This window comes from Myodes glareolus, chromosome 8, assembly GCF_982192425.1.
Source record: "Myodes glareolus chromosome 8, mMyoGla1.1, whole genome shotgun sequence".
NCBI classification, from domain to species: Eukaryota; Metazoa; Chordata; class Mammalia; order Rodentia; family Cricetidae; genus Myodes; species Myodes glareolus.
The window spans coordinates 100837582-100862103 of record NC_142033.1 but is presented as its reverse complement, the minus strand read 5'-3'; the positions used below and the strand labels follow the sequence as shown (position 1 = coordinate 100862103).

At 52.4% G+C, this 24522-nt stretch overlaps 2 protein-coding genes and 2 long non-coding RNA genes across 15 annotated transcripts in view; 2 read left to right on the top strand and 2 right to left on the bottom strand.

Annotated features, from left to right (window-relative positions):
* Rfx2 (regulatory factor X2) overlaps positions 1–6100 on the bottom strand; it is a 61705-nt gene extending 55605 nt beyond the window's left edge. For all 6 annotated transcript variants that reach the window (XM_087909249.1, XM_087909250.1, XM_087909251.1 and 3 more), the window contains exon 1: positions 5917–6100. The gene's annotated coding sequence lies outside the window, so the exon portion shown is untranslated. The remainder of the gene's footprint in view (positions 1–5916) is intronic.
* Positions 6101–6395: 295 nt separating this feature from the next.
* LOC125395818 (uncharacterized) lies at positions 6396–9572 on the top strand. Its single transcript, XR_007230666.3, has 2 exons — positions 6396–6611; positions 9403–9572. It is a non-coding gene; the product is annotated as an uncharacterized LOC125395818 (long non-coding RNA).
* An 8646-nt stretch (positions 9573–18218) lies between these two features.
* LOC125395816 (long-chain-fatty-acid--CoA ligase ACSBG2) overlaps positions 18219–24522 on the bottom strand; it is a 29006-nt gene continuing 22702 nt past the window's right edge. For 5 of the 7 annotated variants that reach the window (XM_087909244.1, XM_087909248.1, XM_087909246.1 and 2 more), the window contains 7 exons: positions 23548–23729; positions 23226–23459; positions 21859–22076; positions 20889–21028; positions 20511–20757; positions 19827–19933; positions 18219–18512 (listed from right to left, as the gene is read on the bottom strand). In XM_087909244.1, the coding sequence (XP_087765370.1) occupies positions 19860–19933; positions 20511–20757; positions 20889–21028; positions 21859–22076; positions 23226–23459; positions 23548–23729 (1095 nt within the window). In that variant the 3' untranslated portion in view covers positions 18219–18512; positions 19827–19859. Of the gene's footprint in view, positions 18513–19149; positions 19222–19826; positions 19934–20510; positions 20758–20888; positions 21029–21858; positions 22077–23225; positions 23460–23547; positions 23730–24522 lie in introns of all 7 variants that reach the window. The other 2 variants (XR_015738621.1, XR_015738620.1) reach the window with 2 other exon arrangements.
* LOC148121234 (uncharacterized) lies at positions 18737–21486 on the top strand. Its single transcript, XR_015738622.1, has 2 exons — positions 18737–19174; positions 20976–21486. It is a non-coding gene; the product is annotated as an uncharacterized LOC148121234 (long non-coding RNA).

Sequence of the window (24522 nt, the reverse complement as noted above, 5' to 3'; positions counted from 1 at the left end):
CTGGAGATGAAGGTGGTCACAGCTATGACACGGGCCTGCTGTGAGTTGGGTGGATGTCACTGATTCCTCCGTCCTTGATTCTCTCTCATTGTCCATCCATTCTGAAACCTCGTTCACATCAGCATACACCCCTGAAGCCTGACCTCTGGCTTGGATTCCCCTCATCCTATGGATGCTTCCCCCCCTCAGCTCCCTATATCACTGCTGCCCCTCAGTGTCCTGAGCACACAGCTGGCTGCATGGCCCCTCCACATCCGAGGTCACTGAATTGACAGGCTTTGACTGGCCCTGAATCCAAATACCCAGAAGGTCACTTTCCTCAGGGTCTGGGACACCGTGGTAAGCACCCAGACCCTGGAGAGCCCTTGGGGACAGACACCTTGGTCCTTGTCACCTCTCCCACTGCGGCTGCAGTCTCCAGTATGGATAGCAGAAGCTCTGACCCCAGAGGCCTCCAGCCCAGCAAGATACAAAGACAGCGAAGGGCCAGGCAGACGCAGCTCGGACCGGATGGTCACATTCTTCTGTGTCACAGATGTTTGTGTCTGTCACTGCCTCTACGTGAAGGATTCTGGGGTCCGAGCTCAGTGGTAGAGTACTTATCACGTAAGGAGCCCTAAACAGGGTGTGGTGGCACTTGCCTGTCATCCCAGCACTCAGGAGGAGACGAGAGTATGATGAGGAGCTTAAGGTCATCCTTAGCTACACAGCAAATCTGAGGCTACCCTGGTATACAACAGCCACCCTGCCACACACACAATCTAAAAATAACCAACAGGCTTTGACCCAAGAGTCATCGTTAACAACCCCTGCTTAGGCAGTTTGGGAAGTTTCCTGAAAACATGGCTGTGTCCTTTCCCTCCTCAGCCACTGACAACCACGCTGAGGTCTGCTGACAGAATGGTGGCTGGCATCTGATGAGCCCTGGACACAGGCAGCCCTTCCAGGACACAGCTCAACACCCCCACCTCACACATGCCAGCCGATCTCCATGGCTCCACCCCTACCTCACCTTCCTCCAATCAGCAGGTGGTACCCAGCCCCCCAGTGGATCCAACACTGCACTACGCCAGGGCTTTTGTACTTCCTGATCTTCATGACCTAATGTGTAATATCTAATCATGTGAGGCCACAAAACATCTATCTTGGGGGTGGTCTCATGTAACCCAGGCTGGCCTTCATTATTTAATCAAAGTTAACCTTGAACCCCTGATCCTTCTGCCTCTGCCTCCCCAGTGCTGGTTAACAGGCATGCTCCACACACCTGGCTTCTGGAGCCCAGGGCTTTGTGTATAGCAGGTAAATGATCACCTACTGAGCCCCACCGGTCACTTTATCTTTACATTTTATCACTTTATGTGTACGGACGTTTTGCCTGCCCTGCATCTGTGCATGATGAGAATGCCTGGTGCCTAGGGAGGGCAGACGAGGACATCAGATCCCCGGGACTGAACAGGGTTGTGTGTGGAGGCAGGAACCAAACCCAGGACCTCCACAAGAGCCTCGCGTGCATGAGTGCTCTTAACCACGAGCTGTCCTCCACTCCACCTGTTCTAGAGACTGTATACTAACTACTCCTTAAGTTCATCAGGGCATCCTTGGGGTGCACGCAGCAGCAGCAGCAGCAGCAGCAAGCCCTTACTCTATAAGGAAACTGGCCTATAAGGATGGCCTCCAAGTCAGCCATCTTGGGAGGAAATCACAGGATTCACTAGGGCCCAAAAGAAGAAGCCAGAGTTGCCAGGGTGCTGGGCAGGGTGGCAGAACCTGCCAGGCCTATACCTCATATGACAGGAATGTGGTTGTAAGAAACAGCTGAGGAGCACAAGGCTTGGTGCCTGGTCCTGGGGGCTGAGTTCAAGTCCTGGCATGAGCCAGCCAGCCTGCCTCACCGTGGCTCCCTTCCAGACATCACAATATTGGCACTGAAAGCTGGTAAACTCAGAAGTCAAAGCCGCCCTGACGAGTGGGCTGGCCACCCAGCAAACTTATGGTCACCATGATGCCCGAGGCCAGGGGTGAAGTGGGGGGAGGACACTCAACACTGCTGGTGAGGTTTAAATTCCAGTGGCATTTTTTTTGTAGCTGGGGCCATGGCTCAATGGTGAGCACCTGACCGGCTCATTTGTGGTCCTGACTCAGTCCTCAGCACTGCAGATAAACTGTGCACAAGCAGTACAGAAGGCGCTGGGCAGAACCACCGAGGAGACGGAGCAACATGAAACACTGTCATTTTCCAGTATGGAGACAAACGGCACTGGAGGGATGGTGTGTCATGGGAGCAGCTAGGTCAGCTGGAGGGCTTCACAACCTGAGTGCCCAGCTGCTGCTCACTAGTAGGACAGTAAGGAATTGGGGGAATGGATTTGGGGGACTGTGGGGAGCTGGACTCAGGTATCAGGAACCTCAGGTATCAGGAACAATCTACAAAGGAGCAGTCACCCACCCATCCACACATTAATGCTGAACGTAGGTGGGCTGGGTAGCCCCACACATCAGTGAAATCCGGTAAAGGGTTGGGGTGGTGGTGCATGTCTTAATCTGAGCACTCGGGACGCAGAGAGGCAAGCAGATTTCGGTTAATTCGAAGCCAGTCTAGTTTACACAGCAAGTTCTAGGACAGCCTGGTCTAAAAGTGTGACACTATCTCAAAACCTACAGTAAAAATAAAAACAACAGCTGGGTGCCTGGGCAGCAGGGACGCTTGAGTAGCATATGCAAAGCCCAGCACCTCAGTAAGTAAGTGGGAAAAAACAAAGAAAACAAAGCATATAACATGCGATTCCTTCTAGCTAAGGATTTAACAAGCTAAGCAATCTTTAGTTTAATAGATGAACTAATGAATATAGGAATATATTAGCATGTGCTAATAAGCATATATGAATATTGGTATCACCACTGGTACTGGGAGAGGCTTGCAGCCAAGCCTGATAACCCTTGTTTGATCCCCAGGTGAAGGAGAGAGCAAACTCCTGTAAGTGGTCCTCAGACCGCCGCTGTGCACACAACAGATGCTGCATACTCACTGAAATAATAAAGATTGAAAATACCACTACTTGCCGAGCGGTGGCAGCGCACGCCCTTAATCCCAGCACTCGGGAGGCAGAGGCAGGAGGATCTCTGTGAGTTTGAGGCCAGTCTGATCTACAAGAGCTAGCTTCAGGACAGGCTCCAAAGCTACAGAGAAACTCTGTCAAAAGAAAGAAAGAAAGAAAAGGAAGAAAGAAAGAAAGAAAGAAAGAAAGAAAGAAAGAAAGAAAGAAAGAAAGAAGCCGGCTACCAATGCAGTTTAAGGCACCAGGGACTCTTCATGCAGCAAGGGAATTAAAAGCTGTATTTTAAAGTCTGAGAGTGGTAACATCGTCTATAGCCCTATTGTGGCCCTAGGGCTCAGGGAGCAACCTGACAGGCAGTAGAACATTGCAGCATTGTTAAACCATCACTGATTCAAAGTATCCAAAATTCTCTCTCTGGCTCCTGCCCCTCAGTTTGTAATCCGCTGGATATGACCGCCTGGTGGTAGGAGCCTTAGATTTCTTTCCCTGAGGCCCGAGCTCTCACTTCTCCAGTGGAAGTGGAGAATGCCCGGGTGTGGCACACCCTGGTGGATTTTCCAGTCCATTCCAGTCCTTGAACCCAACCAGGAAGAAGGGCAGGACAGCCGCCAGACCCACAAGAGCCCTCCCAATAAACAAGCACCCTCCACAGGCTGGCCAAAGAGGTTAAAAAGATGACAGGAAAGGTTTGAAAAAGTTCTGTGTCGTCATTATTTTATTATTAATAACATGACGGCTCTGGAAGTATCTTTACTTCACTTTCAATTAAATCTCATTCCACAGTCCGGAGGTGGCTTGGCAGGTAAGGGCTCTTGCGGCCAGGCCTGCTGAACCGAGGTCCTGGAACCCATGTACCCATGTGCGTGTGAGCGCACGCGTGTAGTCACACTCAATAAATAAATGCATGTAAAAAGTTAAACAAAAGTGAATCACTTGACAGTAATCATCTGATCCCTGAGGACATGTAGGCAGTTAACGCGGCTACTGCCGAGGGAACCATTGCCACCCGTTTGAACCTGTCTCCCTTCCGATCCTTCTGATAGCCAGATGTCCTAGGCTATCGGTATCAACTGGACATACAAGGGTGGGGTCCTTCTCGTGTGGCAAGATTACTTTTGTTACCAAGGTTACTGGATGCAGCCTTCCTATCTGGCAGGGTCAGATGGGTGTGGCAGCCTCTTAGTGGGCAAAAATGTTCTCTTAATATTTCTTCTTAATAATTTTCTACTTCACACAGCTTCTTACTTAATTTTCTATTTTCTATATTATACTTATTTATCCTTATACTACAGATTTCTTACTTTACCTACACTACAGATTCCCCTTTTTTAACTCATTCAGAGGGATCTGATTCCATGCTCATTACAACTCTCTTCAAGGAAAAAAAGGCAAAAAGTAGAGGAGGAACTGGGAGGAGGGGTCATCAGGAGTGGGCGGGAGTGATAGGTGAGTGGTGGAGTGTATGATCAGAACACATACATGAAGGGAAAGGTCAGAGGCCACACGGTGCACAAGTAATACAAACTCATAAAATTATTTAACACCCAATCATCGTAGGATTTTTCTCGGTGGAACAGGATTCCCGTGTAAAGCTGAGAGCAAAGCAAGGCAATGACTGGGGACTAAAGTGTCCCCTAGACGGACTAAAGTAGGGATGAGGTCTCCGGAGTGGAGCGGCCAGGAACTTTAACAGTGCGCCCTCCCCCCCACCCTCGTCCCCCGCGGGCGTCAACCCCCTGGGGTCTGTCCTGGGGCGGCTGAGCTGGGTAGTGGGGAGCGGAGGAGACAACCGCTGCTCTAGCGAATCCCGATTGCCGACACGGCCAATGGGGAGAGGCGAGGAGAAACACGGCTGTTTTGGGGTGAGCGTGAGTGTGCACGGGTGGGGTCCACACGCACCGGCGCGCACGCACTCGCACTCTCCCGGCCGGCCTCCCGGCTTTCTGCAAACGGTTCACACAATGTTTTCCTTAGGGAAAGTTTTCTGGATTGCAGATCCCCGAGACGAAGAGGAAGCTGCGGATGCGCGTGAGATTCCAGGGGCAGCGTGGGAAAGGACCGTGGGTCCCAAGATACCCCCAAACGCGTACTGTGGGGTTCCACGCGGCGGGGGAAGGGATCCGAGGATCTGGGGCGCCGGGGAGTTTGGGGTGGACAATAGAGTGCGAAGGGCGGGGAGGAATCTTTTCCAGAAGAAATACACTGACTATTTTGGTCAAAGCAAAGCACAAGAAAGGGGTGCCGGGGGCGGTGCCCCCAAATCCAGTGTGCCTGAGTCAAGGAGGAAACCGGACGCTCCGAATTTCGGGGGCAAACAGAAGGATCCCCTCGGAGTCAAGTTCAGGGATGACAGCCGGGGTCCCAGTGTACCCCGATTTCAGTAGTGTAAAGGGGAGACGATGCCCCTGATTTTTAGAGTTGGATGAGAATGTCTGGCTCTGTGGGAGCCCCCAACCCAGATTTCGGGGATATGACAGCGAGGAGCAGACTTGGGGGAGTCTCCAATCCAGGCTTTGAAGGTAGTGAGAGTGAGAAGTTACTTTGGGGGGGGGGGTGGCTCCGCGCTCCCGGAGTTTCGGGGTAAAAATAAGAGACAAGGGGGTCTTTTGGAGTCCTCACCCCTCAAAGTTAGATTTAGTGCGTCAAACGCAAGAAGAGATCGCTACACTTCACAAACTTTGAAGAGTGTGAGCGGTGTTACCCCCAGTCCAGGGATCCCCAAATCACTGGTAAGGATCAGAAGTGGGCGACGTTGGCGTCTGCAAAGTTGGGGCGCTGGGTCCCACTGCCCTCGCCACAGCGACTCCCCCAGCGGGGTCCCCGCCAGTCGCTGCCCCACGCCCGGGCCCGCAGCGCTCACCTGGAGTTCGGCTGGGAGTTCTGGTAGCGGCTCCCGCGGCGGCGGCCGCTGCGTGTAGCTCCGCGTTGGCAAGTAACAGTCTCCACGGCTACAGTCTCTATGGCGGCGGCGGTGGCGGCGCCGGCCGCTCCTCCTCCGGCTCCCGCCGCCCGCCCGCCGGCACCTAGCGCCCGCCCGCTTCGGCCTCGCGCCGTACTTGCGGGGCGGGGCGTTGCGCCCGGCAACGGTTACCAAGCTGCGCGCCCCGCCCCCTCCAACGGCCCGCCCATGCCCGCCTCCAACGGCCTCGGAGAGGGCGGGCGCTCTTACCATTGGCTGCTTGTGGTGCCCGTCAGAGATGGAGGGGTAGGCCCTCGAGTAAAAGCCTGGCCAATCGTTGTGGGGAGGGCGGGGCCTGACTGGAGGTGGGCGGTTCTGGGTTGTCTCCGAGGAGGCGCGCGAGGGCCGGCGCGTTGAGCGCGTCGGTGGAGCGCGCATTTTCCAAGTTGCGGTGATTCCGTCAGACGCGAAGGCGTTGACCATCTAAGAGGAGCAGCGGACTCCGGCTTCCCTCCCTTCTTCCACGACTCATAGACTGAAAACCTTTTTCTTTTTGGATAGATTTTTGTCGATGAGTGTGCGTGCAATGTCCACAGGAACCCGAAGAGGGCGTCGGCTCTCCTAGCACCGGAGTGACGGGCGGCTGTGAGTTGGCTGTGAGTTGCAAGAGCAGAAATTGCTGGTCACCTGGAACCTCCTCTCCTGTCTCCTCGTTTTTTGGAGACAAGTGTTCTGTACCCAAACTCACTAAGTGACGAAAGCTGGCCTCCAACTCCTAATCCTCCTTCCTCTCTACCTCCCTAGTGCTGGGATGAGGGGTATGCGCAAAGCTGAGCCCCCATTCTCTCTTTCTCTCTTTCTCTCTTCCTTTCTCTCTCTCTCTCTCTCTCTCTCTCTCTCTCTCTCTCTCTCTCTCTCACACACACACACACACACACACACACACACAAATTTATATATATGTATATGTATGTATGTTAAGAACAGGTCAAAACGTGGGACCTTCACAGCTTTTATTTTGGTGACACCGACAACTCAGGGACACAGTTGTGAGCAGGGGCAGGCAGGAGGTTGGGGCCCCTTCGACTTTGATTCCACTCTTCATTCATTCATTCACTGAACAGGCAACTGCACCAGTGAACACTGGCTCACTTGTGCTTATGTGCCTAAAGCAAACTAAGCTTTACTTTTTCTTTTTCTTTGAGGCAGGGTCTTGCTCAGTAGCCCAAGCTAGACTAGATCCCCTTCAAGCCCATTATCTTCCTGCCTTAGCCCCCTGGCTGCTGGGGTAACAGACATGTGCCAAGCATTTTCACATACGTGAGCCTGAGAGAGACCACAGACTCTGTTCCCGGACTGAAAGCTTCCCAAATAAATCTGAGGAGTTGGAAGTCTAGGGCCATGGTGCCAGGTTGTCGATTGCCCACCCTGCTGAGAGACCTGGTCCCCACAAACTCCCCTGTAACTGCTCTTGCAGGCAAACCGCTGCACAGGAGAGAACGACAATCTGGGTGTCAACCAAGCGTAGCGCTCACCAGTCAACCCCGAGGGTCCACGGTTGGAAGCCGGGTGTTTGGCAAGGGGACTCTGGGAAATGGTGCCTCAGAAGCATAGAAAGACCCGTAACACTTGAGGGCAGGAAGGGAGGACAGAGGGGCTTCTCATCTCACCGTGATCTGAGAGTCCTGAGCCCCTCGCTAGCTGACGGCAGTTAGTACATTTCTTACATCCTTTAAGATGACACTTGCAGGTCATGACACACATGTCGATATCAACTTGAAGATGTCACTTTTCACCTTTTGCCTCGTGTGTTCTGAGCAGCAGCTCAGCTTGGCCTCTGAGCCCTCTCTCCAGTCCCTCTGTCCACATATACGTATTTCATGTCAGGCTGAAGTCCTCAATGTGTGTGGCCTTGATCAGGGCTTTGTTTCCCTGGTCAGCCTGGACAGTTTCTGAGAACCTCAAGGAGGACCTTTGTTGAATAAAGATGTCGGACAAGACTGTGGCCGGGAGCCAGGTGTTTTCTTCATTGGTTGTTCTCATGTGGATGCCCCAGGATCCCCCTGTGAACTCAGCAGCTTCGACCCCACCCAGATTCTGTGAAGACTTGGAACCAAGGCCCACATCAGAGAAGTTGGCCCCCAATGCTGCTGGCTTTCTCTCTCTTAACCCTCATGCTTGAAGTCTTTGGTGCGGGATCAAGACAGGGTTTCTCTGTGTAGCCCTGGCTGCCCTGGAACTCACTCTGTAGACCAGGCTGGCCTTGAACAGAGATCTGCCTGCCTCTGCCTCCTCAGTGCTGGGATTAAAGGCGTGCGCCACCATGCCTAGCTTTAAAGTCTTATTCTAAAGTGTAGGCTGAGAGATGACAGCAGTTAAGAGCACTGGCTCTTCCAGAGGACTCAGGTCACCAAAAATAAATACAGTTCCAGGGAATTGATACCCTCCTCTGCCTTCTGTGGGCACCCAGGCATGAATTTGGTGCCCAAATATACATGCAAGAAAAACACACATGCCCAGAAAACAAAAACAAGTCTTTTTCAAAAATTTAAATTAAAAAAATCTTTTAGGAACCAACGAGATGGCTCAGCAAGTAAAAGTGATTGTTGCGAAGCCTGAAGACCTGAGTTCGATCCCTGAGACTTACATATGTGGTCCTCCAACCTCCACCTGCACCCCAGTACATAGATAGATGTCCTTACAATGTCTTCTAGCCTGCTGCTTCATCCTGGAATTTTTTTCTGGACCAGTGAGTCTTGGTGTGCTTGAGCCAACACCCCCAAATATTAAGCAAAATGCTCAGGCTGCTGTGGTGGCTGCGTGGAGCTGGGGTTTTTTTCCCACTACTACTGCCAGCCGACCTTTAAAAGTGGGGTTGTGGGCCAACCCTGGGAGCATAGGACTTTACTTATAATCAGGAAGCAGAGGTCATCTTGGCCTACATAGGGAGACCGCTCCCAAATCAAGAAAAAGAAAAAACAGTGGAATTTAGGAGTTTGGAGATGACTTAGTGGGCCATACACTCAGTGAGCGAGCACAGAAGCCCTGTGCCCAGCGCTGATGGATAAAGCCCAGAGAGGGAACACTGGCCGGTGACCCAGCAGTGTGGGTGGGGGCTCCCAGCATCCAGCCTAGCCAAAATAGTGGGCTCCAGGGTAAGGAGAATGTCCTCTGGCTTAAACAAACACATACATGCACACATACACGTGTGCACCACACACAAGGAAACAAAAGGATTTAGATCAAGCCTGGTGGTGAGACACACTTGCCACAATAGCACTGGTGAGACTGAGGCAGGATCCTGAGTCCAAGCCTAGCTCAGGCCAGTTGTCTCTTCTTGCCCCTTTGTTAGCCGTTTGTCGGTGACTCCTGGGGAGGGGGGTTCCGTCAACAGGGTCTTGGAGTTCAGCCTCCATAACCGCGAGCTAATTGAACTTTGTTCCTCAGCCCCACAGCTTTTTGTCCCGGCTTCAAAAAATGGAGAAGGCCATGCACTCAGCCAGATTTCTGTTCTGCTTCCTTTTCACCAAGATTGACACCCACACGCTCTTCTGGCCAGTTTGAATGTGAGGTCTGACCTGAAGCTTATTTACAATAATCATCCGCCTTGGTGCAGACTAATTTTGTTTGTTGGTGAGTTGGGTTTTGTTTTGTTTGTTCGGTTTGAGTCAGGATCTCACTGCATAGCACTGACTATCCTGGAACTCACTCTGTAGACCAGGTTGGCCTTGAACTCACAGAGATCCACCTGCCTCTGCCTCGCGGGTGCTGGGATTAAAGGCGTGGGCTGCTAACTGTCTGCGCCATTCTTAGGTGGCTCTGATTTGCCGACTGTGGTGGGCACTCAGGATGCTACCTAGGCAGATTGTATTTGGGAAGTTCAACATGGGGCAGGTTTTTAGTGGGCAGGTGGGCTTGACTCCCGGGACCAGGGAGATGGTTCAGGATTCAATTCCCAGCACCCACATCTGTAGGAGCACAAATGTCTGCAGCTCCCACTGCAGGGGATCCCAGCCCTGAGCTCCCTGGGCTCTGCTCTCATACATATGTGTGCACCACAGCGCATACACCAAAAGTGAACCGGACATCACCAAAGCTAAGCATGTTCAGGTATTAGAGGATGCTACCAAAGTGGGAATAAGCTGAGGCAGGAGGATTGCTGGCAGTTTTCAAGGCCAACCTGGGCTACATAGCTAGTTTAAGTCAGCCTAGGCTACCTGAGGGCTGGGAGATGGCTTAGCCTGATGAACTGACTTGAACCCCCCTCCCCCCGGGCCCACACCGTGGGAAAACTGAAGTTGGCCTCTGACCTCCACATGCAGATCCCCACCCCCACAAATAAGTAACTGTAATAAACAATAATTTAAAAAGCAGAAACAGAATTAAAGGCACATTCAGAAGGGAAGAGCTAGTGTAGCCACGAGACCCAGAAAGCAACATCGAGGGTGAGAAGGAGGCACTCATGGATCTTCAAGAACCCTTTCTGGACCTTTCTTTTCTCTGACAGGCTTTGTCCTCTTTGCTCATGCAGGGTCAGAACTTTACAGGACAGTTGACCCTAAAAGCAAAGTTCTTGAACATTCTTCCTCCACACACACAGCGGGATCCCACCCGGGACTCCCTGAGAGGGAAACTGAACGCAGAGGAGCCCTGGGAGCGGGCTTTGCATGGACAGAGGGTACTTGGGGCTCAGCATCTTCTCTCCACCAGTCCCAGAGTCCTCTGTGACTTGACCCAGAGCCACAGGAGGCTGCAGTGGCAGGGGGACAAAGACCCGCCCAGCCACGGGCATCCTTAACCCCTTCCAGGCAACCTGGGGAAAGAAGGAAAAGCGGGCATGTCCCCTGCTGACTGGAAATGAGACGGGGGATGGATAGACAGTTGGGAGGACCAAGAAAGAAAGATGGAGAGTTGAAAGCAAACAAAAGAAAGGAAATAGGAATGAGAGAGAAAAGGATGGGGGAGCAAAGTGGGCATGGTCGGGCACCTTGTGATCCTGGCACTTCCTGATCCTGGTGGAGGCAGGAGGATCTGGAATTCAGGGTCATCCTTGGCTACATAACAACTTCTAGGTAAACCTGGGCTACCTGAGACTGTGTCTCAAAATGAAAACGAAACTACCAGAGATGTAAATAGCTCAAGCCAGGGATGGAGATACAGATCTGTTCTCCCAATTCCTGGAAGACTCAGGCAGGAGAGAAACAAGCTGAAGGCTGTGGAGGGCCGCGACCACATTCTCCATTGCTTCAAGGAACAAAGGTAGAGATTGACCTCTGTGACCCCAAGGTGTGGCGGTACACGCCTTTAGTCCTGATGCCTGGGAGACAGAGGCAGATTGACCTTGTGACCTCAAGGTGTGGTAGTACACGCCTTTGGTCCCAATGCCTGGGAAGCAGAGACAGGCAGATCTCTGTGAGTTCAAGGTGATGTAGCACACGCCTTTAATCCCAGCGCATGTGCTTGTTAACTCTCTACCTCTGCGTCCCTGCCTACTCCCGAGGTATCATCTGGGATAATGGGCAGTGGATCAATCCAAGAGTGACATGTCAGAAGCGAGGACTGTTTCCTTTATAAGGGCTGGGTTCCCCTCATTCTGGGTCTCCGCCATGTTGGCTGATGCTCGCTCTCCCAAGGGGCATTAAAGCTTTTCTGCAGAAGTATCCTAAGTGCCCCGCGTCATTCTTGCTGGCGAGGCCGAGCGCGGGGCAACTGGTGCCGAAACCCGGGAGGCCGGGGGACCCTGACAACTACTTGCACCGCCAGAGACCCCTTGGACACAAGGAGGATTCAGAACTGCAGGCATGCATGCTCAGAGAGGTACGTTCTAAAGTCCAGAGAGCATATCAGAAACTGAGCAGCAGTGGGAGGTTGTGCGCGCACCCAGATAAGTTAAAAATGACCCTCCGGTAAAGAATAGGGGAGACAGAAAAGAAAATAAGTTAAAAAGGACCCCCCAGTGATTCTAAGAAAGTAAAAATGGGGGAGAAGGCCGATTTACAAGGTCAAAAGCTTTATGTTATGTTATGTGTGTTGTCTTTTGTGTACTGGATAGGAGAAAGATATTTAAATTTAGAAACTGCTAAGGATATGATGTTTTGGAAAAGAGGTTCTGTTTTTGTCTCCACAGAAAAGGAGAGCCTAAGGGTGTACTTGGGATTTATGTGGTTTGAATCACCGAGACCTCCTGAAATGTTGTAGTGTTTACCCCTAAAATGCAGCGTCCCAATACAGCAGGAAGCAGCCAGAGAGATTAACGGCGCCCAAATTCCCTAAAAGATTAAATGAGGTCCTTTCAATGACTGCAGAGCAGCAAGCCTGCTTCTCTGAATTCCGCTTTGCTCCGTACACCGGTTTGGGCTCGGAATGGGTGCAGCTATGGCTGGAGGGCGGCTGGAGCGGAGCTTTGCTCAGTAGCTATGGTGGAGGGCACGTTGCGCAGGCTCAGTTGGTGCCTGGCCTGGAGGATGTTACAACAGTACCGAGAATGAGAGCGGTGCCACAAGCAGCCAGGCATGCAGAAGGCTTACAATGTACCTAAAACTGTGAGGGTCTCTGAGGCAAAAATGGCTCTGGTTCCATTTGGCTATGCTAAACTACGCTGACTTCAGGCAGGGCTGGTCGTAATTATCATAATAAAAGTGCAATTAAGGTTTAGAGGCAATAAACAGGCAGTACCGTATTACATCTACATAGTGCGACTTAAGTTTTTAAGAACTGCTTAGCATTTTAAGAACTCAAGTCCTCCTAAAAGATTGCTGTGTATATGCTTGGCTTGTCTGGTGTTTCGGGTTCCGCAGGGAGATGGATGCGAAGGGCCCTTGGATTTTGGGGTGATTGGGTCGTTGGCTGGATCTGTGAGAGTTTACAGCCACTTTTGCTATGGCACAGGTGTTGAGAGTTTGCTAGTAGGGAAGCGGCCCTGTTCGCCGCCTCTCCCATAGGCCCCTTGAGTTGCAGTGGCTCTGGCGCGGACCTTGAGATGTTGCCAGCCTGTGCCGCCTCGGTCTGGGTGTCGGCTCCCGCCACACTCCCCCACCAACACAGCCGCGGAGGACTGGGCTGGCCCCGCGGGAAAGGCGGGGGCACCTGGGGGTGGAGCCGCCACTTCCTGGCCTAGGACACGCGGAGCCGCGCAGCGAGCAGGCCCAGGGCCGCACACAGCCCTTGGATGGTGGGCGGGCTCTGGAGCCCGAGGCCACCGTACAGGCAAGAAATACAGGAGCCAATAAATCTTAAATCTAATATCAACAAACAGGGCCTGGGTTTTTCCTAGGCGCCACTGGGGCAGCACGGCCCATACCGTGGAAAACAGAGACCCCCGTATGGGTTCCCCAGTGGCCACTTACTTCTGAAAAACTAGAAGGTCCAGATTGCAGACACTGGCCAATTTTTAGGTTCTGTTATTCTTCCTGAAAAGATTCTGCCTCAAAAAATAAAAATTTATAGGGATGATTTGCGAACGTTAAATGATTTCCAAAAGTTGTTAGGGGATATTAATTGGCTGCGACCATTCTTAAAAATCCCCTCCGCTGATTTAAAGCCATTATTTGATATCCTGGAAGGAGATACTCATATTACCTCCCCTCGGGCCTTGACGCCGGCAGCAGAGGCAGCCTTGTTGCTAGTGGAGGAATCCATTAAGGAGGCACAGCTGTGCCGTATTGATGAGACTCAACCATTTGCTCTATGTGTGTTTAAAACAAGAAAGCTACCCACCGCTGTGTTATGGCAGGACGGACCGTTACTGTGGATCCATCCGCATGCTTCTCCTAACAAAAGTATTGATTGGTACCCCACCGCTATAGCTCAAATTGCCCTTAAAGGCCTTAAAATGTCTGTTAGTCATTTTGGCAAGCATCCAGAGGTTATGATAATCCCCTATACCTCCTCTCAGGTACAAACTTTGGCCACTGCCTTTGACGATTGGGCCATTTTGGTTACAACCTTTTCGGGGAAAATTGATAATCATTATCCCAAACACCCTCTGCTGCAGTTTGCTGCATGTCATCCCATTGTGTTTCCCCGAGTTACATCTTCTGCCCCGTTAAAAGACGGGATGACGGTTTATACAGACGGCTCCAAGAATGGTGTGGGAGCCTATGTTGTCGGTTCTAAAACATATATAAAGAACTTTTCTGCCACCTTGCCCCAGGTGGTGTAATGTATGGTGGTTTTAGAGGTTCTTCAAAGATTTCCTTGTCCCCTTAATATTGTTTCTGATTCTGCCTATGTGGTTAACGCTGTTAAATTATTAGAAGCCGCTGGAATTATAAAACCTACTAGTACAGTGGCAGCTCTCTTCCAGAGGATACAGGAGTGCTTACTAAGTAGGAGAGCTCCATTTTTTATCACACACATAAGGGCACATTCGGGGCTTCCAGGCCCAATGAGTTTGGGCAATGACCTGGCTGATCATGCTACGCAGCTCGCTGCAGTAGCTCTTGCCCCCCCCCCCCGTTGCAGACCGCTAAAACTTTTCATGATAAGTTTCATGTTACAGCTGAAACCCTGCGCAAACGTTTTTCTCTTACCAGAAAAGAGGCTCGCGATATTGTAACCCAATGTCACAGCTGTTGCCAGTTTCTTCCTATCAGACACGCTGGCGTGAACCCCAGAGGGATTACGCCCTTGCAAATATGGCAGATGGATGTGACTCATATCACTGCCTTTGGAAAACTTCAGTATGTGCATGTGTCAATTGACACATGCTCTGGCATTATTCATGCCACACCACTTACAGGAGAAAAAACCTCTTATGTCATTCAACATTGCCTTGAGGCATGGAGTGCTTGGGGCAAGCCCACATCTTTAAAAACGGATAAGGGGCCTGCCTATACTTTTCAAAAGTTTAAACAGTTCTGTGCACAGATGCAGGTCACCCACATTACAGGCCTGCCTTATAACCCCCAGGGACAAGGTATTGTAGAGCGGGCGCATCGTACACTCAAATCTTATCTACTTAAACAGAAAGGGGGAATATTGACAGAGCTGCCCACGACGCCACGGGTGGCCATCACCATGGCTCTGTTCACCATAAATTTTTTAAATTTGGATGATAATGGCCAAAATGCTGCAACACGACATTGTTCGGATCTGCAGCCACCCAAAGATTTGGTTAAGTGGAAAGACGTGCTTTCTAATGAATGGAAAGGCCCGGATCCCATTTTATTGAGATCCAGGGGAGCTGTTTGTGTCTTCCCACAGGATCAAGAAAGCCCATTCTGGCTGCCAGAGCGATTGACCCGAACAGTGAAGAGTGATCCACAACACACGGATTCGCCTGAGGACCTGGCTGCTGCTCCTCCTGCCATTTTGCGGATGGATGACAGAGCACCGATGGAGGACACTCTCAGATTTCCCGAAGCTGTTACCAGTCAGCCATAGGATGGCGGTGTTTCCTCGATGTTTTTTTACAACCAATAAGACTCTGGGCCCCCTCCCTACCATCCTAGAGATGATTTATAAGCTTGGCCATAGGATTCCAGTCCTGGGTCGTGTCCTTCATCCCCTACTTCAAAGAATGGGTGGGGGTGGAAATGTTTTTGGAACAGTCCTATGCTATGGAATAGTGTTTCTCCTCTGGATGGTCTGCTGACTCAAATCCCAAAATCGTAGGGATAAAGTGGTTATTGCACAAGCGTTGGCTGCCCTGAAACAGGGGGCCTCTACTGATGTGTGGTTATCTATGCTGAAGCAGTAAGGTTTATGCCAACCAGCTCCTGCACCCCTAGGACTGTGGTCCATTGCACAAGGTGGAGTGCTTGGCTTAGCTAGCCCTGAAGGTTGTCGAGCTGAAGAGCATCGCACAGAGAATGGCCCTCTCTGAGAGATATGTCGCCCTGCATAAGAGTTTCCTGTCGTATATTCCCTTTCCCAGAAAAATGGCAGAGGGCAGGCCGGATAGGTTCCAGGTGTCATGAACCTAGGGGCAGATTCCGTGCAAGCCCATTGTAATGTTTTTCGCTCTGGGAAGTGCGACCTCTATCTTTGCCTTCTGAGGGAGTTGCCTTTCTGCAAAGAAGTAAAAAAAAGGGGGATATGTGGAGGGCCGCGACCACATTCTCCATTGCTTCAAGGAACAAAGGTAGAGATTGACCTCTGTGACCCCAAGGTGTGGCGGTACACGCCTTTAGTCCTGATGCCTGGGAGACAGGCAGATTGACCTCTGTGACCTCAAGGTGTGGTAGTACACGCCTTTGGTCCCAGTGCCTGGGAAGCAGAGACAGGCAGATCTCTGTGAGTTCAAGGTGATGTAGTACACGCCTTTAATCCCAGCGCATGTGCTTGTTAACTCTCTACCTCTGCGTCCCTGCCTACTCCCGAGGCATCATCTGGGATAATGGGCAGTGGATCAATCCAAGAGTGACATGTCAGAAGCGAGGACTGTTTCCTTTATAAGGGCTGGGTTCCCCTCATTCTGGGTCTCCGCCATGTTGGCTGATGCTCGCTCTCCCAAGGGGCATTAAAGCTTTTCTGCAGAAGTATCCTAAGTGCCCTGCGTCGTTCTTGCTGGCGAGGCCGAGCGCGGGGCAGAAGGCCAGCCTGGATTACAGAGCAAGACACTGTCTCAAGGAAAGAGAAAGACCATAAAAACCACCTGGGGGTGCATTTGTTCAGCACTTGTAGCATTCGTGAAGCTGCATCTGTCCCTAGCACCCCATAAACTGAGTGTGGCCCCTACCTGTCAGCCTAGCACTCAGAGGAGGGGGCTGGAGGGTCAATTCAAGGTCATCGTCCACTATGTAGCGATTTGGAAGCCAGCCTGACAGGCATGAGTCACCTTGGCTGAATTTCTGTCCCTGCAAAGCCCATTGCCCAGGACCGGTGCCCAGTGGGCTTGGCATCAGGGTTAATCTGGAACAGGTTTCTTCCTCCCTCCTTTCCTTCCTCTCTCTCTCTCTCTCTCTCTCTCTCTCTCTCTCTCTCTCTCTTTCCTTTCTTTCTTTCCTTTTTTATTTTTTGTTTTTCAAGACAAGGTTTCTCTGTATAGCTCTGATTGTCCTGGAACTTGCTCTGTAGACCAGGCTGGCCTGAAACTCAGAGAGACCCCCTGCCTCTGCCCCCAGTGCTGGGATTAAAGGTGTGTGCCACCGCCCAATTGGGCGGGTCTCTAACTGTGACCTCCGGGGCTGTACTCCGCTCCCTCATATTCCTGAGATCATCAAGGGACCCTGTAGACATTTGTGACAGTCTGAAAACTGAGAGACATACCAACTTACGGGAGGCCAGAAAACATAGTCTCAAAAACTCTCTAGAAGGCTAGGCATCTACAAGGTAAAATTTAAAATATTTAAATACAGGAAATAAGCTGGAGTCAGCCTCTGGGGTACAAACCACGGACACCTGCAGAGGGCACTAGAGACCGCCTGCGGCCTTGAGTCCACACAAAGCAGATGCCAGGGCATCCCAGAGGCTTAGAGTCCAGTGACAGACTCTGGCCAGGCTAGTGTTTCTTTGTCCACTTTGCCCCCTGGAGTTTGACAACCTCATAAAGATAACATGAGCAAGAAGATAACAGAGCTAACAGGATTAGCTATGCCTCCTATCAAGTCCGCAAACTGCCTTGTGCTCTTTATTTTTTTTCCTTCCTTCAGGATAGGGATGCATGTAGCCCAGGCTGGACCCAAATCTTCAAGCTGCGGAGGGTAACCTTGAACTCCTGACCCTCTGTCCTGCACCTCTTATTGGGACGACAGGCATGTGCCATTACACCCAGCAGTGGTGTTTCCAGTGATTTCTGACCCAAGAAAGTGAGGAAGAACAGGGTAGCACTGCCCTCTGCAGTAGTACTATGAGGGTCTTGAGTTCGAATCCCTGGCAACCCTGTTAAAAACTGGGCCTGGAGATGTGTGTCACTGATCCAACCAGTGGGGCAGAGATGGGTATCCTTGGGGCTGGGTGATGGGTAGTCTAGGGAGGTAAGGGGCTCAGTCCTAAACACTGCAGTGGGGAGCCCTAGGCCAAGCCAAGGTACCTGACTTCTGGCCTCCACACACACCACACAAACCACACCACACACACATACCATACACACACCTCACACAACACCACACACACACCCTACACCACACACACAGGCACACAAACCACACACTACACACACACACATATTTACAACAGACACCAAAATCACCACACAGGGTCCAAGGCAACCAAGCCACAATCTCAGAAGGGTGAGCCTACAGCTGACCGCAGCACCCTGCTGTCCACACCAAGTGGGGCAGCGTTTGCCCCTGGGAAGAATGAGGCTTCAATGCAGCAGGGAGCCTGACCACAACTTATTTGAGGGTTTCCATACTGCTCTTGGGAAGGTGTTTTGAGGTCCGGTTATTCACACCTCTGAAGCATTTCTTTCCCGAATACACAGTCCTAGGGGAGGAAGAGCCTCTCACGGCCTGGAAGGTGTGTCATCTGGGGTGCCTCCTTTGTGGGCCTCCTGCTTCGGAAGCTGAGGCGGCGCTGACAGAGAAGCGGGAAGGCTGGCTGGCCTCTTCCGCACGGTAGGGGGGCTCCTAGGTCGGGAGTCGCCCACTGAGATGAGGTCTACCTGGGGGAAGCTGGAGAGGAGGGAGCCAAGTTAGTCTGTGGGGTCCCTGGTGGGACATCCTGAGGCTCCAGGCAGTAAATGCCATGGAGGGAAAGAGCATCCAGCTGAGAGAACAGCCATGTGGACACCGTGGACACCATCTGCAGTCACAATCAGTGGTGGGCTAGGGAGATGGACCCTGTGGGTAGGAGGGCTGCTGCGCAGACATCAGGACCGGGTTTCGAAGCCCCAGAACCCATGTAAAAGCTGGGAGCGGCTGCTCCCGCCTGTGACTAGCGCTGCAGGCCGTCAGCCTGGTTCAGTCTCAAGGGAGTACAGTCTCAGAGAAAAAGCAGGGTGCCTGATGTCGTCCTCTGGCCTGCATGTCTCTCTCTCACACACTCTTTAACCAATATTGACCTCGGTTACCCCTTTAAACCTTTAGGCTGAGCCTTTCAAGGTGAAGGGGTTCCTTCGTGCATGTGGGTGGGGACAGGCCCTGACCGGCTGCGGCTGCGCCTGCGCTCTGTTCTCTGAGCAGCTCTCTGCTCTATCTGAGCTGTGTGGAGAGCTGGAGCTGCACCCTGCGCCCTGCTCTGCCTGGCAGCGAACCCAAGGACTGAGTGCTGTGGGCCAGTGTGCTACCCGAGCCCCCGTCTCACACTGACCTTATTTGGAAATGAAGAGCAGTGGGTGAGTCCTAATCCAATCTGACGAGTGCCCTTAAAAAGGGGAAAGGGCTGAGGAGATGAGGTGGCTCAGTGGGTAAAGACTCAGCAAACTTGAGAGGGAGGGGCGGGGGAGAGGAGCTAGGAGCCAGCTACCAGCGATGCACACTCATACCCCAGCACATTGGCTCTCTAGCCCACTTAGCCTGCTTGGCAAATCTCAGGCCAGCGGGAGACCCCATCTCAAAGCACACACACACAGCTCTGTCCGTGTATGGAGCTGAACCGGGGCTCAGCTGTGGTGTCCCTTCCTGGGCGGCCCACTCCTCAGTCTCACGACAAGGCGTCAGCTGACTTAGAGTGGTTATAGGTGCTATGCATGCGCTCTGCGCCCCTCCCCCATGCTCCCCGCAGACACGTCCTGGGGGTGCAGATAGAAGGTGTGGTGAGTCGGGATTTCTAGAACCCAGACCTTCTCTGAGCAAAAGCCTGCAGATCCAGCAGGTCCAGCAGGGCTCACTCGGAGGGGGGCCTGGAAGGTGGTGGGCCATCAAGGCTGGTGGCCAACGAGCCAGGTGATACCGTGACTGTCCCCTGACTGGGAAGACAGAAGGGGCAGGATGCTCTGCTACCGGCCCTTGTCACCCAGTCCCGCTAAGCCAGGCCGGCGGTCTCACCATGAGGACGGCCGGACGCTTCCGCTCCAGCAGTCACAAGTACATGTTATCGATCTGGGCTCTGTATTTCTGGGTTATGACACGTCTCCGGAGTTTCGCTGTTGGCCCTGTGGAGAAGAGGTTAGTCAAGCTGTGGAAGGCAAAGTTCCACACTTCTTGTGGGCACCTAAGGACAGGGTCCCACGGCTGGACTGGGGCCTTTCCTGCTCTCAGTGAGAGGGTGAGATGTCCAATGGACTGGTGGTAATGACGGTTCTGCCTAGAAGAAAGGTTTTTTTTGTCTTTAAGATTTATTTTATTTTTAACTATGTGTCTATATGTGGGGGGGGTATATGTGTGTGTACATTTGAATGCATTGTGCAAAGAGGCCAGGAGAGGCTATCCAATCCCTTGGCAGCTGGAGTTACAGACTTTGGTATCTGAATTCTGGCTGGAGTGTGTGTGCACACACGCACGCATGAGCGCACACCACTGAGCCACTTCTCCAGCCCAGGGTGAGGATTTCTGACGTTAGCTCCAGAGCATAAATGTGTCTGTCCTAGGGAAGAAGCAACATGGGGAGGCCAGACGGGAGCTGGACACAGCTGGTAAATGTCCCATGTTCTAGCTGGTCCCACAGACCTAACCACCAGGGAAGGGTACAGCCCAGAGCTGCCCTCTGAAGGCCCAGGCCAGGCTACTCACCCAGCTCTCCACCTTGGATGGAAAAGTCTTTCTCCAAGATGGTCCACTTCCGAATTCTCTGCGCGTCAGAGATCACTTCCTGATTCACGTTGTCTATGCCACGCTGGATGGCTGTGTAGATCAGCGGGTCTCGTAACTTTACTACATCCGACACAGTATCTGCCATGCTGCCCAGTGTCCGGCAGAAGTTAAGGGCCTCCAGGTTCAGCTTGTCCAGGGGCTCCCCACTCATTTGGTCTGTCTCACACTGCCCCAGGACAAAGTTGTCACCATGCACATTCCCTGGTCATCCCTGACCCCAACCCAGACCCACAAGCAGAGCCTGAGCTCTGGCCACCTGCAGCCCCGCCCCCGGGGGCTGGGACTGCCCTGGGCTACCTTCAGCGTCAGCAGCATGCTCAGGAACTTGGCCTTGTCGCCCACCAGCACCGCGTTGCTGACGATGGGAATCTTCTCCTTCACTAGGGTCTCGATGGGAACGGGGGCCACGTTTTCACCAGCAGCCGTGATCAGCATTTCTGGAACGAGAGCCCAGCTTGGTACAGCGTCCTTCCCCCACCAACCTGGGACCAGTGCAAAGGTTGATGTGGTTTCCTTTCAGGCACCCCAAGTCCCCACCCACTCCTGCTTCCCTCCCAACATTTATGTCCTTAGGACCCCACGTGGACAGAATCTGTCCTGTTAGCTTTTGTCAGCTTGACAAGCCAGGGGTCTCCTGGGAAGATGGACCTTAGCTAGAAAATGTCGCCACAAGATTGACCTATGGGGCATTTTCTCAATTAGAGATTGATGTGGGCGGGACCACTCCTGGCCTGCTGGTCCTGGGTTCTATAGAAAGCAGGCTGAGTGAGCAAGCCATGAGAAGCAAGCCAGTAAGCAGCACCCTTCTACGGCCTCTGCATCAGCTTCTGCATTGACTCCCTGGATGATGGCTTGTGGCCCGAGCTGTGAACCGAATAAACCCTTTCCTCCCCGAGCTGCTTCTGGTCGTGGTGTCCACTGTGGTGACAGAGCACTTTGACCCTCACTGTGCAGCCCAGGATAGCTCCAGGCTGCGGCTCTCCAGCCCCAGCCTTCCCAGTGCTGTGCTGATAGGGTTGCCCCCACTCTCTCTGAACCTTTGCTAGGAACTCCTGGCCTTGGGCTGCAGTCTCACTCCGGGACACAGGTCTCAGGTCTAGAGCAACCTGCCCCCAGTATGACAGGTCCCCATGACCTGGGGTGTCCCTAGTACCAGGCACCCCAACATCGCCCATACTGCCTGTACTCCTGGTAGCCTGGGCACCCAAAATTCCCTGTCAGTTCCCCTAGCACACCTCGCTCTCTTTGCTCCAAAGATGCGTCATACCTTTGATTCGGCCAGTGATATAGAGGAAATCTTGGCTGTCCATGCGGCCCATATCCCCAGAGTGCAGCCAGCCATCATCATCCAGCACTTCCAACGTGGCATCCTCCCTGTCCAAGTAGCCCATGAAGACGTGCCGGCCCCAGATGCACACCTCGCCCATGCCGTCTCTATTCTGCTCATACAGCATGTTCCTGCAGCCATTAAAGACCTTGCCGCAGCTGCCGGGAGGAGAGCATTAAGGACACAGTGCTGCCGACCCTGGGTCCTCCCACACCAGCAGCCCAGAGTCCTGAGGTTTCTCCACTGTCCCAGCTAAACTCATGTCCCTTCAAGACCCAGTGGTCAGGTTCTCCATATTCTGTGCATCTGGTAGCCCCGCAGGACTGGAAGTTGTTTCTACATCCACTTATTATTATTATTTTTTGGTGTTTTTCAAGACAGGGTTTCTCTGTAGCTTTGGAGCCTGTCCCGGAACTAGCTCCTGTAGACCAGGCTAGCCTTGAACTCACAGAGATCCACCTGCCTCTGCCTCCCGAGTGTGCTGGGATTAAAGGTGTGCACCACCACTACCCGGCTCTACATCCACTTATGTGGAGAAAAAAAATCCCTGAAGACCTCAGGATGGCGATAAGTCACCTCCCTATGAGAACACTGGGGGCAACAGCCCTGTGGTGGCCAGGATGGCGGCATAAAGCACCACAAGCTTGAATATCCTCAGAGAAGGAATGTATGGAGAGCTGCTTTCGACCTCATGAGGCAGCACTCTGCGTTCACTGGCTTACAGACATGCACTGTGTGCTCTGTAAGCGGCCGTATGCCTGCCCTCCTAGTGCTGGGGGTGGACATGGGAGCATCCGCCTCAGCCAGCCCACAGCACGACTAGTGTCCTGGTCAAATGGCGTGTGTGGCCATGGTGGAGAAAGCCATATGCAGGTGAGTGGACCCGAGGGTGTCTACAGTTCAGGGACACCATCAGGTTCTGGCCATTCCTCCTCCTTCATTTTTATCATTATTGTTATTCTGGTCCTTCGCTTGCATCCCATATGCTAGCAAACCTCGAGCAAAAGCAGAAAGCCACCACCCCAGGAGCGTGGTATGCTGTACTTGGGAGGAAGTGTTCTCTGGTATTTTTGGCGCTCTATCTGGGCTAAACACACAGTCGTTCAGGTCTCCCCCAGGAAAAGTCACACAACATGATAGGTGGCTCTCCAGCAAGAGCCCCTCCTGGGAGGTTGTGGGATAAGCCAGAGGACCTGGGCTGGGAGGGCTGGAGAATGGGACTGCCAGGATATCCAGGTCAGGATGTGTCTCCGCCAGAGGTCTCATCCCATGACACGGGGGACTTGGGGCTGCAGCAGCCTTGGTACCTCAGAACTCTGTATTTGCTCTTGCTGGAGGCTGTGTGCGGTCCAGAGCTCTCGCTCATCCCGTAGATCTCACCGATAGGGATGTCCAGACTGAGGAAGAACTCTAAGACTTCCTGGGAAAGGGGTGCAGCCCCACTGAAGAAGGAGTGGCAGTTGTCCAGACCCAGGGTCGTCCTGACCTTCGTGAACACGAGGGCCTTGGCCATGCGGTAGTTCATGGAGATGTCTCTCTTCCTGGGAATGGCATCATCAAAGACAGTCAGTTTCAGGTGACAGAGCTCCTCCGTGACCCCTCTCCCCCACTCCAGGACACCGCGCCTACCCCAGCATCCGCTTGGTGTTGACCTTTAAGCCAAGTATCTTTGCCCATGCAAACGCCTTCTTCCTCAGACTCGAGGACCTCGATACATTTTCCTTGATGGTCTCCTGCATCTTTTCCCAGACAGTAGGCACCCCCAGGAAAACGGTGGGCTTCACCTCCTGAAGAGTGTACAGCAAGGTGCCCTGCACAGGACAGGGTGCATGAGGCCCTGTGGCACCTTCAGGAGCCACACATGTCCCTCTCCCTTCCCCCAGAGCATGGGGACAACCCCCGGCTTCACAGCAGCCAATCAGACTCAGATTCATCCACCCCACCCCACGTGTGTATGCTTGCACATGTGCACATGTGTACAAATACATGAGTGTACACATGTGTGCACTGGGCATGAATGTGTGCATGAGTGTGCATATGTGCGCATGAGTGTGCATGTGTGCATGTGTGAGAGAATATACAAACAGTTTCACAGACAATATTTTACACTTATGATCACATGCTTTCAGCATGCATCCCGAGTAGCTTCCTGCACCAGGGAAAGGATATTCATGTACAAAAGCAGACTTCTGACCTAACAGGACAATCAACTCTAAGTGAGGAGCTAAGAGCAGAGGGCACATAGAGGAAGACAGGGACACTTTGTCCTAGCAGAGCATGGGGGACATCAGCAAACGGAACCTCATCAAAACCAGACTTCCTTCCCACTTCAAAAGACCATGACAGGAAGAACAAAAGAGAGCAGATGACCAGGAGAAGGCAATTGCCAACCAACCATGGCATCTGGTAAGGACTCATTACCTGAGAACACTTGAGATGCAAAAAATTTGAAGAGAAATTAAATCCAAGTAATTTCCCCCCATTTCCCTCCAGAGAAGAGCAAGCCTCCCAGCGGTGTCAAGCAAACACAGCCTAATGAGACGCAGAGCGGGGCGTGGGGGTTGGGGGGCTGCGGCCAAGATGATTGTTTGTATGAGAGAAGAA